We start from the raw sequence: 14788 nt of genomic DNA, 5'->3' as shown, positions 1-14788 counted from the left end.
CTCCCTGAATTTACCTCTCCAGATGACCTTTTGGGTCAGGGCAGGCACCAGCTCATGCTTAGCATTTGCTTTGCACAGACACAGCCTCCCCTGGGACAGGGACCCCACGTATGACCGGGGCACTCCTCCTCTCCGCGCCCCTGCCGTGCTTCAGGAGGATGCCCTGGGAGAGGGGACTGACCTGAACCCTCGGTGAGATATCGCTGCCAGAAGCCGGGGTGTCTCTGCTGACGAGGAATGCCAGAGCATGAGCACAGGAGCAGACTCCAGCTTCCAGCACTCAGAAGCGGCTGAGTTAGGAGACAGATTGTGCAGTATGACATTTCAAGCTCAAGACTAGGTCTTTGCTTTTGGTAAATCTTGCCTGAGGTGTCCTACAGAAAGAGCAAAGCTTGTGCCATGTGGCTTCCATTTATTATCTGCTACATATATTGCTGGATGATGCTAGTGAAACCTGCAAGAGACCATGTGCTATTCACATGGTAACACCAAAACTCTGCCCTTGCACCCATATGGTCAAAGACACAGGTAAAGGTCTCTTCTTCACTAAGTAAAGTAAATAAGCAACACAAAGAGTGAACAACAGATGTTGTTCTTGAACAGAGACACCTGTATGAGCCTCCTGTGCCCAGGTTCCCTCCCCTCTGCAAATCACTTGCTCAGTAAGTGTGTCCCAGGAGAAGCTGCTGCACTCTGCCATTGCTGCCACTGCTGATTATTTAATCAAAACTCCAAAAGACAGGAAATGCATTTCCTTCTTCCTGTAGTTTTTTTTCACCCTCTTCGCCAGACAGCAGCAAACTAGCAGAACCAGCACAACTCAGCTCTCCTGCTTTGCACAAAACACATGTCAAAGGAGCAGTACGTTGTCCTAGATATTAATTACCTGGCCCTGCCAGTTATATAATGATCTTCATAAGCTTTGGCTATAGACACTAAACTGGCCCTTTACAGAAATGGCAGGAGGACACTGTTGCATGGGATCCAGGAGCAGAGTTCTGGTGATGAATGCCCTCTAGCTCCCACCCCACCATGACAGACGGCTGCACTGTGCACAAAGGAGTGATTTGCCCACGTGGCAGTTCCACGGGAGCCTGTGTGGCCCTGGGTGTGTGTACTCAGATTCCCTTCTCTGCCCTTTGATGGACAGCTCTTCTGGGGACACACAGGAACTGAGGTAGGAGAGGGAGATGGTGGTTTCTGGACAGCTCCTTGCTCTGGAGGCAGACTGTGATGGGCTTCAGGCCTGTACATTTCTCTCATGGTTCACAGACATCAGAGATGTGTGTGCTTTAGAAGGCCCTTAGTCTCTCCCAGCCCTGGGAGTCCCTAGCCAAGACTACAAAAGGAAAGCCCTTGCTTTTCTGGAAGCACAGGGCTAGCAGAACATCTCCATTCCCTTGATGGGATTTTTGCTTGATTTAGGCACAAAAGTCACACTATTCCTCCTCACTCCTAACTTGTGCAGGGGCTGGCTACAAAGCACAGCCAGGACCAGAACATTCCCCTCCAAAGGGATGCCTTGAGCACCTCCACATCCTTCATCAGCCAAGGTCTTCAACCCTTTTTCTGCTGTTGTGAGACTTTTTGGTCCCTCACTGCTGAGAACGGCACTTGTGCCACACTAATGGGAGCGCAGCAACGCTCCTGCAGCAAGGCTTTTATTTGGGAAGCAGAGCTGCTCAGCCCACTCCGCTCTTGCTGATGTAGTGACCTGGTTTTGTCAAGACTGTTTTTCTCCTTTCATCTTTGATGTCATTTTGGAAGGCAAGTCATGAGATTTTCATGGAGACATTGACTCAGAGTTGGACTAAAACAAAGCCAATCACAATATCATTACAAATGAATGAGGGTGCAATTTTCCCTTAGAGGATTATGACACTATTTAGGGTTCTACTGTATTTTATTTCCGCAGTTTAGTAATCACTTTCATGCTTCTCATCGGACTATACTCTAATCCATTTATATTTTAATGTAACAAGTTACAAGGATTATCAGTCATAATAAACATGCTTATTCCCTAAAGCATTTAAACAGCTCCTACACTTTGTAAAGAAGATTTTGCTTAATGAGCAGACATCTACAAATGAATGAGGAAACTAATACCACGTTACATGGAATGCCATCAAACTGCAAAATATGCACTGCATAAGTTACTTTTCTGTGAAATGAGATATTTTTCAGCACACAGATACTATCTTCATTATAGTACACTTTTAAATTGTTTTTAGCGTAAGGGAGGGTTTGGAAGTCACAGGGATTGCCTTTTGCATTGGGAATTTGTTTACCATGCACACAAGTTTGGAATGATATATTACATTCAGCCCACGTGCAGGATTATGTCAAACCAATAGATCACTCATTAAATTCACAAATCAAGTAAAGCTGTTGATAGCAACTAAGGGAAATCCACCCAAAAAAGCCCCACCTGACTTGGGGGTCAGTCATCAGCTTATAGGTCAGTTCAAGTGATGTGTCTGTGAAACCACACTCCTGAAGCCAGCTGAAAGCCACTCTCTCTGTCAGAGAAAGTTAAAAATGTCTCTTGGCCTGCTGGCCTGGAGTCAATCACAATATTTTAACACTTGCAGTTGTTTTGAGAAGGGACAGGAGAAACTATAAAGACATTCCTTGCCTATTCATAGAGCTGCCCAACATATTTTTCAGCAGAACTGTCCCACCTGAGCTTCTGCTGTTCACTCTACTTGCAACCAAAATCCTAACTGAGTTTGTAAGGCAGAAGCAGGAATCACCATCCAGAGCCTTCAGTCTTTGAACATCAACACACAGTTCAACTTCCCATTCCTGCCATGGTGGAATCTCTTTTTCCTCCCACATGCTGCACCTGCCCAAAGTGTTTTTCTTCATCGGAAAATGTGAAGCTGATGGTCTAGGTTGCATTCATCTTTTATTCTTGCAGATGCATGTCCTGTTTAGGATCCTGTGGGATATAAAGCTTAACCCTTTGCCATACATGACCCAGTCAATCACTTGCACTCCTGCAGGTATGAATGGAGTTCTTGATAGATGAACCTGTAGTGACCCGTGCCACTGTTTTGGCTTCATGCACTGTCGACAGCCAGACACTGCACAGCACCTAGGTAAAACCAATTCAGCAGCCCAACTCTGTTCTAGGTTACACACTATTTACATCACAAAAGGATCAAATCTTTATAAACAAACGTAATGAGCACCAGGCTCAGCTATGTCACAGAAAGCAAGTATCTCTTTGCCCAAGAGTTTGAGGTTAAATGAAAACTCAAGTATCCACCTGTAAGGCAGCCTTCAGGGCCAAAAGTAACCAGTTTGTACTGCAACTGGTTCCTCATGCTCTCTCCCTAATCCCAGTTGACAGAGGCCTCGACACTGTCCCTAGATGTGTCACTTGATTTATAAGCACCTTTTGAAGGAAGAGCAGAGAAGCCAGATCCTATGTGTGAAACTCTTGCCAGATGTGTGCTGGGAGACACCAAGAAAGCGTCTTATTCCTGTGCACCCCTATCAGGCAACCAGGATCTGCCAGGAAGGATGCTCATGAGACCTTTGCTCAGTTAGAGAAGCTCAATGCAAAGTCCACAGCCTCACAGAGAAATCTGCCACCTTTTATGCAGTGAATCCTGCTGATCAAGCTCTCCTTTCCTCTCAGCTAAATCTTATGGTGCATGCCCCATGGAGAGCTGCCAGGCTGTACCTCATGTTAGCACTAAACAAGCCCGGCTGTTACTGTGGGAGGCAGCTCCAGCATAGGGTGCTGTCCCACAGCACGGGGCTTCAGCAGTAACGCTGAGTTAAAGTGCCTCCACCCCTCTCCATCTTCCCTTCTTAGTTACACCAGCACAACCCTCTGCAGGACCACTTCAGTCAGAATGAAAACAGAGAGTGTTTTTGTCCTAGATCAGTGTAACATCTTGTACATCCTGATGCTCTCCAGCTCCACGATTAACAGGCCCAAAGACAAAATATCACAGGCCTCTGCCTTTTACTATTCACGTATCAGAACCACAAAACTTCTGACCTCAACACGAAGAGTTACAAGCACATGAGACTGGGATCACTGTAAATGTGAGCAATGAATGAAATCTAATGCTGCCTTCTGCACTTACAGAGGAAACTTCGCAAAGCTCCTTAAAGCCCAGAGATGCAGTTTTACTGTGGCAAGGAATTTTCCCCTTGAGAACTCAATCTTCAAACAAGTTCCCTGGTGAGGTAAGCACAGGCTGCCTTTTAATACAAGCACAAAACTCACATTTAACTTATTAGCTGGGGGAGGAATACAGATGAGGGTTGGATGAATCTCATGAGTCATCGTTTCTGTAGGATAAAAAGCAAGCTTGTCTCAAAAAAATCAGTTCATTTTCCTCTATTGTGTATTGCAGATAGATGCGCTTAAATAACAAAAAGATTAATAAAAACACTTCAACCAATTGTTTTAGAAAAAAATGAAAGTAGCTTTTGCATTATGAAAGAATATTCTTTAAATATTGAAAAATAAAACATTTCAAATGGCATGATGTTTTGGGAGAGGGAGACAAACGCAGATCAGGCATGCTTGAATGTACTTCCCCAAACAATACACTGCTTAGAGCTAAAACATCTACATACCCCAAGGCGTACATGAAAATTTAGGGTCTGTATATCAGCTTAATTCCTTTATCGTTTACTCACTGCTGTGTTCTTCCAGTCTCACGCCAACCCTTCCCCTTGATAGCACCACATGTATATTCTGCACCCTGACCACTGAGCTCATTCCCAGCTCAATCTTGCAGGCAGATGAAGGGATGCACTCTTGAAGTGTGAAGCAGGACAAGAGCACAGCACTATTGAAAGGATACTGGAATTGCACAGTTCAAGTGCAGCATCATTCTCCAGTGGTGTGCAAATTTCAACTAGCCTTTTTTTTAAACTATTTTTATTTAAAATTTAGAAGGAGGTGGAAGGAAAGCATGAGGCAGAGAAAAGGTATGTCTGAAGGAAGGCCAGAGAAGTCTAAAGCCAGCTGAACAATGGCAAAGCTCTGCTGAAACAAGGGTTTCATGGAACACTCAAAGAATGGGCAAAGAAGGAAAGCATGCACTACAGTGTGAGCTGCGCAGACTCTGATGAGAACGTCAAGCTATGCAAAATTAGGTAACATTCCAGGTATCCACTGATTCAAGATCTCACCAGAAACAATCCCTAAAAAAACCCCCACTGTGGATGGATGGTGATGAACAGCAGCTATTGCTGACAGAGCAGTGGGCCAAAAGATTCAAGTTCCCATCCCTAAACCTGTGATCTGCCATAGCTCACAGAGCAGATCCCTTTACCCCACTGAGTGCCTACAGCTCAGAGGCCAGGCCCAACAACCCCAGGAATTACCCTGTACTAAATGCACAAACACCCCTCTACTGCCACTTTGACATGTTTTCGGTGTTTGTTTCCCAACCTGAGGTAGAAAGTTCACAAGCCACTCAGCTCTGCTTCCAAATTAATCCCTTGCGTAAGCCTGATATAACGCAAACACAGATTTCTGGCATGGGCAAGCTTCCTGAAGAGCTGCATCACATTCCCAGGTGCTCTCCAAGATTTCCTTACCCAAATGCTCAATGTAGTTTTCTTTCAGAGCTGGAAAAGTGAAAGCAGCCTGGATCATACCGACAATGCTACTTGGTGTACTTAAATGCTCTTAAGTTTTGTCATATGCTAAAATAAAACCACATATGAACGCAGAGTTGGACTGTATTGAATCTAGTAAGCACATGACAACACAGAAACATGCTATTATTTAAGGGTTGTTAATTACTCCTCCCAAGGCGCATGAAAAATAGTTATCTGATTAAGAAATGTTTATAAAATTGGAAACTTTTTTCCCCATGGAAAACTGGGAAAAAAAAAATTGGAAACTTCTTTACTTTTTTCATGCATCAAGTATCAGAGCTGATAACACTAACAATCCTGAAAATTCATGGGCAGGAAAGCACAATCCCCACCAAGTGGTATAAAAATCTCATCTCTCCCTACAAAGCCCAATGCAATCTCAACTAGGGATCACAACAGGTGTCACACTACAGAAGATATTCTAGAAGATACTTCTTTGCTTCACAGAACCCCTTCCTCCTGTCTTTCCATGCACTGCAGCCTGTCTAAATTTCAGTCATACCCACATTGTTTCGTAATAACACACGTGTGGCTTAATTCACTATTTTAAGGGCCCTTTCTTTTCTCATCTCTGACTCATCTGAACTGTTACCAACTATACCCTGCCTGGAGGCTTTAAGCACACCCTGCCCAAGTGCACAGGCTAGCAGAAGCCTAAGCACAGGTTATTTAACGACAGTGACTGTGCAGCAGTCTAAAAACTGTCAAAACTGCAATAACACCAATTATTTTATCGTTCATCAATGCACGAGATGAGAACTTTATTTTGCAACCAGCACTACAACTTCCCCTCTCCCATCACAGCAATCAGGTAGAGAAGCCTGCCCTCTAGTTTGTCATGCTGCATTAGCAAATTATGCAGCATGGCAAAATTATATCCTTTAACTTCAGATCAGTTCAATAGTGTCCAACAACCACCACACCATGATCATGCAGAAGGTTCGGGGCTTGGGTGGTTGGCTTGTTTGGTTTTTTTGTGGTTTTTTTGTTTATTTGTTTTTTAGTGTTAAGTGAGAGTTCTTACTAGGCCTGCTCTTACACAGCAAAAACCAGGTAGGTAGTGTTTTGTTTTGTTTCAAATACATTGTAAAGACTGTCTGAAGTTCATGTACCTTAATCACTGTTAGAGTGTGACAATTCCAGTTACCAACATGATCACCAACACCACCGTTCTCTTTAGAGACTTACCCTTTAGAGACTCAGTGCTAGCAGTTAATAGATGAATTAAGCCAGGCATCCCTTACCACAAACCAAAGCTGTGTACTTTCATGGGGTGGCTGCCCACCACAATGTTCTGCAGGCATTTAAAAAAAAACAAAACCAAAAAACAGAGGTGGTAAGTACAGAAGAAAACAGAACTAATTTTGAAAAGTCACAGATTTTCCACTTTTCAATTTCCCCCGCTGCCTTTATTATTTATAGTCATAGAAAACATTCCAGAAAATCTCTGCTACAATCTCAGTCTCAAGGTACTTGCTCACTGCCAGATGCAATTGCTTGCTTTAGCTAAACTGCCCAATTTTCAACTTATTCAAACACACGACGGACCACTGAGAGGCGATTCTGAAGTACTGAATGGCTTACACAGACCGAGCTTTTCTGATTTTATCTTTTTAACAAGTTATCTCAAATTCATTCCTAGTAATAAAATGAACAAACTCACAGTACCACTTTGAAGTACCACACCATTAAAAATTTACATCCTCATTTTATAGAAAATAAAAACCAAAGCAACAAGAACATTGATCTCTGCAACTTTTACCAGTTTCAGTATTTGTACATGAGCTGGGTTGACCCTGGCTGGACACCAGGTGCCCACCAAAGCTGCTCCATCGGTCCCCTCCTCAGCTGGACAGGGGAGAGAAAATATAACAAAAAGCTCGTGGGTCAAGATACGGACAGGGAGATCACTCAGCAATTACAGTCATGGGCAAAACAGACCCTAACCTGGGGAAGTTAATTTCATTTATTGCCAATAAAGCAGAGTCAGGTAATGAGAAAACAAAACCAAACTGAAAGCACCCTCCTCCCACCCCTCCCCTCTTCTCAGACTCAACTTCACTTCTGACTTTCTCCACTTTGTCCTCCCCAGCAGTGCAGGGGGACAGGGAATGGCCATTGCAGTCAGTTCATGACACATTGTCTCTGCTGCTCCTTCCTCCTCACACTTTCCCTGCTCCAGTATGAGTTCCCTCCCATCATTCCTCCACAAACTTCTCCGACGTGAATCCTTCCCACAGCTTGCAGTTCTTTACAAACTGCTCCAGCGTGGGCTTCCCACAGGGTCACAGCCTCCTTCAGGCATCCACCTGCTCCACCGTGGGGTCCTCCATGGGTTACAGGTGGACATCTGCTCCACCATGGACCTCCATGGGCTGCAGGGGGACAGCCTGCCTCACCATGGGATTCACCATGGGCTGCAGGGGAATCTCTGCTCCAGTACCTGGAGCACCTCTTCCTCCTCCTTCTTCTTCACTGACCTGGGGTCTGCAGAGTAGCTGCTCTCACATCTTCTCACTCCTCTCTTGGGCTGCAATTGCTCTTGCGTGGTGTCATCCCGTCCCCCATGCCCTTCTAAAACACATCATCCCAGAGGCACTACCACTGGTGCTGATGGGCTCGGCCTTGGCCAGTGGCAGGTCTGACTTGGAGCCAGACATAGATGAAGCTTCTCGCATCTTCTCAGATGAGCCACCCCTGTAGGCCCCCCACTACCAAAACCTTGCTGTGCAAACTCAATACAGCACAGTATTATTTAAACTCTAAAAGAATTACAATGGCCATTAAACAATTAAAAAAATCACCACAAGAATTAGCTTTGACATTAACAGGAACATCAGATACACAAAAGGAAACAACCTCAAGAGACCACAACAAAGCTCCTGAAATACAATAAATCTTAGTATTGGTAAGACACACCAGGAGTCCCAGAAGGGTATCTACTCCATGTACACTCTACACTGCACGGCTGCAGTTTCTGCTCTTTGAGCTCCCTAGTCACGGTGTAATTCCGCTGCTTGACTGTCCTCATGGCACCATTTAACCTGAGGGGTTGTTTCAGCTCCCAAGCACAAACACAGACCCCAGGAGTCAGCTGTTACTATGCAAAGACTCATACGTTACCTCTTTTCATCAAAGGCTGTGGATCAAAGCGTCATCTTCAAGTCCTTCCAATGGATGGATGAATGCTCAGCCTGTCACCCCCAACTGCTGAGACATTACAGTGCCTATACTTACAGCACAGGTCACACTTCTCAGATTTTTGTAATCTGAACAATTATAATAAGTAATTATTTCCCTGTTATTCCTAGGAAATTAACTTAAGTGTCTAGGGATTCTGGTACATGAAACAAAATAGATACAGCACAAGACTCTGTGGCAAAGGACTACAGCTGTGTTCCCATTTATTCTCCACTATAAACAGAGAGTTAAAAAAAAAAGCTACTTAACAGTGCTATAGCTGATCTATTTGTTGTAAGGTGTGTGGTATTAAAGAAATTATTTAAAAACTGTTCAGCACAAGTGCTACCTTAATCTTGTATTGCAGGGCAGTTCTTCATTAAAAGGCAGTATTGGCTCTACAATGTATAGTTCACGTACTGGAGAACAGGAAGGCAATATACCAATATACAAAATGAATTTGTATTTAAAGTATGATGAGACTGTTCCCCGTTTGCTGGCAACAACCTGACAATGGGCTTCTGGATGAGAACAGTTAATGTTTCAGAAAAAAAATGTAAAAATTGATTTTGTATTACTGTCACACGGTGTATGTGCTTGCACACACCTGGGACTTGGGGGGAAATGAGAGGAATGAGACCTGGGAGCACATTCCTCAAGCCACTGGGCTTGGGTAACTGATTTTTGTCTCATTTATGAATAAATTTTACCATGGACCAGTACAGCACCAAAACCATTCCAAGCTCTGTATTAAGCAAAACACTCCCAAAAAAGGCTCAACTTATACACCAAATGGTAAAACTGAAGTTAACAGAACAACCTCAAGCACAGCAGCTTAACAGCAATCATCAGGGTTAGGAAAGTTCTGTGCATTGCTGGAACCTTAGGAAAAATGTTTTATCTACAGACTGAAAAGCTTGCTAACAACAGCACAACAGTGAAATGAAATTCAGGTTATCCCACAACACAAAAAAATCTCACTATGGTTTGACCACAGAAAGTTTCTACACACAACCGAGGAAAAAAGAAAACAATCAACATATTACATCATTTCACAGTGTACAAGTTCGTATCATGAAGAGAAGCAAATTTTCCACATGATCACTCTTGTGCTCTGTTTCATAAAGGACAAAATTTGCAGACAGCTACAGCTTGTTTTCTCTTTGCTCATTCCTTTAGTGGCCATTAGAGTAGCTGATAGCCGTTACTGATCCTATTTACCACAGGAAATCCAACTACCTCCTTTTGCAATTATCAAGGAGCTACACAAATGAAAAGACAAAAAAATACGCTATGCCATTTCCTTTATATCACCAAGATCATTTGTAGAAGAGTGGAAAGACGAGCGATGTAGTAATATGACAATCCCTTGAGAAGGAAATTAAAGACTGAGTTTTACAACTATAATAAAAAAAATATTTTGAAAACAAAAAGACCTTTGCATTTCACATTAGAAAGCCATCATCCAAGTTTCTAACTAATGTTATTTTTGCAATTACTTCTGGACTCGGAAATACATTATTTATGCCTGTCCCACTGTGCTGGTTTGGGCTGGGGTAGGGTTGGTTTTTCGCAGCAGCTGCTGTGGGGCTGTGGTTTGGATCTGTGCTGTGACAGTGTTGGTGCCACAGGGATGTTTTCGTTACTGCTCAGCCCTGCTCACAGAGTCAAGGCCTTTCTGCTCCTCACCCCACCCCACCAGCCAGCAGGCTGGGGCTGCACAAGAAGCTGTGAGGGGACACAGCTGGGACAGCTGATCCCTACTGACCAGGGGACATCCCAGACCGTGTGGCGTCATGCTCAGCGTATGAAGCTGGGGGAAGGAGGAGGAAGGGGGGACGTACGGAGCGATGCCGTTTGTCACCGTTACACGTGATGGAGCCCTGCTGTCCTGGAGATGGATGAACACCTCCCTGCCGATGGGAAGCAGTGAATGAATCCTTGTTTTGCTTTGCTTGTGTGCAGCTTTTGCTTTCCCCATTAAACTGTCTTTATCTCAACTCAGAAGTTCTCTCACTTTCAGTCTTTCGATTCTCTCCTCCATCCTGCTGAGGGGAGTAAGCGAGTGGCTGCACGGTGCTCAGTCGCCAGCTGGGGTTAAACCACAACACCGACAGACTGGGGAACTATCCACAACAAAGTGAAATTCCATCTTTTTCACTGTAGTTAGACAATGAGTAATGTAACATTTTTAACTAGCAATTAATTACTCAAAAATTAAATGCTTGCTTCATGCCAATATTATTTTCAGAGTAAGCCAGAAAAATACTAGGAATGGCAAAAATAGCTACAGGATTTTTCAAAAATATAAACTTATTTCATCCTAATTCTGGGTAAAGACCTCCTCAGCTTGACCTAGTCAGGGCTGGCTAAAGAACAACTTCCATCAGCATTATAGAAAACCCTGGTACACATTCAAGATGAGCACAAGTCCTATTCTAACCAGAGCTGAGGCATTAGCCTCATCTTTGTACATATGCATTATATATTCTGAAGAATGCTTTCCCTTCAGTTCACAAAAATCTGATTTACAGTCTGTAGGCATCAGATGACGATGATCTTCGTTCTAGTCCTGTTTGCCTTCCCGCCACTGTCGAGAACCTTCATTCCACGCTACATATACAAAGAGAGCAAGTACCACATGAACAGTAACTACAGCAACTATGGCAGCATAAAAATAGCTGTCTCTGTCGGACATTCCTAAGGTACCTGAGGAAATAGAGAAAGTAAAGAATATTAGTTACTAGAAACACTGAAATGGCAATTCTTCCTACAGACCAAAGTTACATTTACTCCTGTATCAAAAGACTGAGCTCAGAAAGATTCGTAGGAAAGAATTTACCATGATAATTTCAGACCTTGAAACAATTTCTGGAATAAAGCAACATTGCAATTATTCAATATTTAAGATAAAATACCCTGGTTTTGAAGTCAAGAGCTTAGAGTTCTACAACCTTCATGTTTTTTATTACTATCTTCCAGCAACAAATAAACCTCAACATCCTTTTCTCGTAAGTGTAACTCTTTTTGTGGGGCAGGAAAATTGAGGGGGGGGGGGGGGGGGGGGAAGAGGAACTGGGCAGAGGAAGGGGGATAATTGTGTAATTTATTTGCCACTATAACAGGATAAAACATTAGAACAACTATTAAATTTAGAGGATTTGTACCTTTTATATTGATACCACAAAACAGTAATTCCTCACCAGTTAAGATACGTGAATGCATCGCACATGAAACAAGCCTTCAAATATCAGAAGACTAAATACCAAAATATAACTTATCTTCATTCATTTAAAAAAAACCAAACCAAACCAAAAAAAGTCAAACAAAAAACTACACATCACACCAAAAATGCCACCCTCCAAACACAAACCCAGTCCCATCAGTGCTGACAGATCTTGACTGACGTAGCAAAGCTAAGGCTCAGCTTGCCACACCTCAGGTTAAAAAAAATAATTAAAAAAAAAATCTTGGAAGTTACTCAACAAGTTTCCAGCTTCAGCCTTCCAAACTACACAGAGCAGTACACAAGGAAGGAAAATCATCTTGGAACAACCCAGTTATGCATTCACAAACTGCTCTTAAAAGCAGCTGCGTTCTCCCTCCCCACTTCTGAAGGAGATCCTTGTCTCCTGTAGTATTAGGAAGTCATTAAAGCCTTAGAGAATCAAGGCTAGAATGTGGCCAGTTGTTAGCAGTTTGACAGAACTGCTCCAAACAGCTAAAATATCTTTAAAAAAAAGTTCTACAAGCAATCAGAATCAATATCTGAAATTGGCTACATGACTTCACTGGTTTAGACTTACAAATGTAGGTATGTTTTAAAAAGCAAAAAATAAACCCAGTAAACAACATTATTCTGTTTTAAATACACAATTAATTTGCAACTGCAGGAAACAGAATCCTGATAATTCTGATAAAAGTCTGCTGCAGGGTGGTGTTAGATGCCCTCTGGGTAAAGGAAATGATGCCCCTGTATCCTATATAAACCATTGTATAAAAACCAGCAAATATTAGATTGCAGACCACAATACAGGGAAGGATGCATCCACCACTTATATAAATTTTCTGTTCTAATTAGACGTTACAAGGCCTTTAGTCTGCATAAAGGAACAAATATTCAAAACACAAAGGAGAACAAAGATGCTATTAGAAGATTGTGCTTTTCTTCTTTTTTGTAATAGCAAAATAGCTAATTGGCAGAAACAGAATTACCTTCAAATACATAAGCCTTTGATGAAAAATACAGCCCAACAGGTAACGTGATCATTAGAGCTGTGAAGAAGAGAAGTGTTCTTAAACTTGATGTTAATGAACCCTCATTTCTGAAATAAATAAGAAAAGGCACACACAGAAGAAAGTCATGATATACATACGTGAAACAGGACAAGAACTCATCCCAAACAGAAGCCAATTACTTTTCAAGAACCAAGTATGTACATAATTTGAAAGTGATAAAGACCTGAACTGTGCATCTGTTGGCTGCAACAGTATAATCACAGTATTCAAAACTACGTAATGATTCTGCCAGTCAAAACTCAAACATGATTAAAAACAGTTTTTAGATTTTCCCCTGTTATCACTTTGCAAGTATTAACAACATGGGGGCTTACATTAATATGTTTATCAGTATATTATTACACAATCATTAAATAGCTAATAATAGACACACATGCACTTGTCATATGACAGTATTCTGCATTAAAATTTGTCAAGTTCCTTTTTTTAAAAAAAAAAAAAAAAAAAAAGACTAGGCAAGTGACAAATCCTACAGACTAGGATACAGAAGGAAGTGCACTGAATGACTTTAACAGCTGACTACTGGAAGGGAAGTTCCTTTTTATTAGATATTGTTCCTCTATTTAAAATAATTTCTCAGTTTCCACTGAGAAAATGGGAATAATTGCACCAATAATCAGAACACGGAGCCAATATACCAAAACATTAGTAACTTTTTTGCCTTTGCAGACCTAAACCTAGAAGACCTTGAGCAAGAGAATCACAATGAAGGATCACGTACTTGGTAAGGCCGCCCTGAACTTCATCTGCTCAAACAGGTTTTGTTTCTACACCACATAGAGCTTGGTTCTGTGTGTGCTTCCACCAGTTTTCACCCACTCTGCTTGCCTGACTACAGTATTTTACGTTGTAAACATGTAAGCCAAGAAATACACTTCTGACTTTCAAAGACTACCAGATTCAACGGCTCATGTCCTCAAGGCTTTGAGACACAAACATGCATAAAAACAAACTCAAGTGAGGAACACATAATTCTTAAAACTCCCAGGCACCTCCACAACAATTTTTGTATAAGTAGTTTCAAAAAGTTTTATAAAGGCGTATTTGTCTGTCATTATAAAGGCATCACATTTTATCCTTGACATTTCTTTGGAAAAATATGTGGAAATGTGTGTGTGGGGGGAAATCTCATCCTCTGACAGGCATCAAAAGACATGCAGCCACACGGAGCTTTTACACTAAAGCCAACAGCACTTTTTGCTGATCATATGCTGCCATATAGTTAAGTAGCATATTAAGTAGCTTAAAAAAACCCCAAACATTTGGAATATTTTCCTTTACTAGTCTGCCTCAAGGTCTATCGGGGTGGAAAGCATAACCCCATTCAAATTTTCCTTATGGAAGCTAGAAACTAGTCTCTATTTAACACCTACCCATAGAAGAATAAGATGACCTCCTGCTAAAAACCGAAGTTAAAAACCCCGCTGTTGACAAACACTTTTCATACACTGACACACCTACATCACTTCCCCACACAGCAAAGCACACACCGTGTATAACGCCAGCCCTAACACGGAGCCTTTAACTGCACAGCAGCGTCCACGCTGGGGCTTCGGGGTTCCCCAGGGTCAACGCAGCAGGGACAAGGCAAACCCGGGGCTCCCTCCAGCCCCCTGGGGCCGCACCCCCCACCCTGCAGCCGCCGCCCGGGCTGGTGCTACCGGGAGCGACC

At 42.5% G+C, this 14788-nt stretch overlaps 1 protein-coding gene across 1 annotated transcript; it reads right to left on the bottom strand.

The window, feature by feature from the left end:
• Positions 1-11383: 11383 nt before the first annotated feature.
• VMA21 (vacuolar ATPase assembly factor VMA21) lies at positions 11384-13142 on the bottom strand (the record flags this gene model as incomplete). Its single annotated transcript, XM_010177608.2, has 2 exons — positions 11384-11526; positions 13033-13142. Coding segments are annotated over 2 exons (253 nt in total), but the record flags the coding sequence as incomplete, so codon positions are not given.
• Positions 13143-14788: the final 1646 nt, after the last annotated feature.

The sequence above is a fragment of the Antrostomus carolinensis genome, unplaced genomic scaffold (genome assembly GCF_000700745.2).
Source record: "Antrostomus carolinensis isolate BGI_N321 unplaced genomic scaffold, ASM70074v2 scaffold46001, whole genome shotgun sequence".
NCBI classification, from domain to species: domain Eukaryota; kingdom Metazoa; phylum Chordata; class Aves; order Caprimulgiformes; family Caprimulgidae; genus Antrostomus; species Antrostomus carolinensis.
Note: the sequence above shows the minus strand (reverse complement) of the source record. Positions and strands in the feature narration are given on the sequence as shown.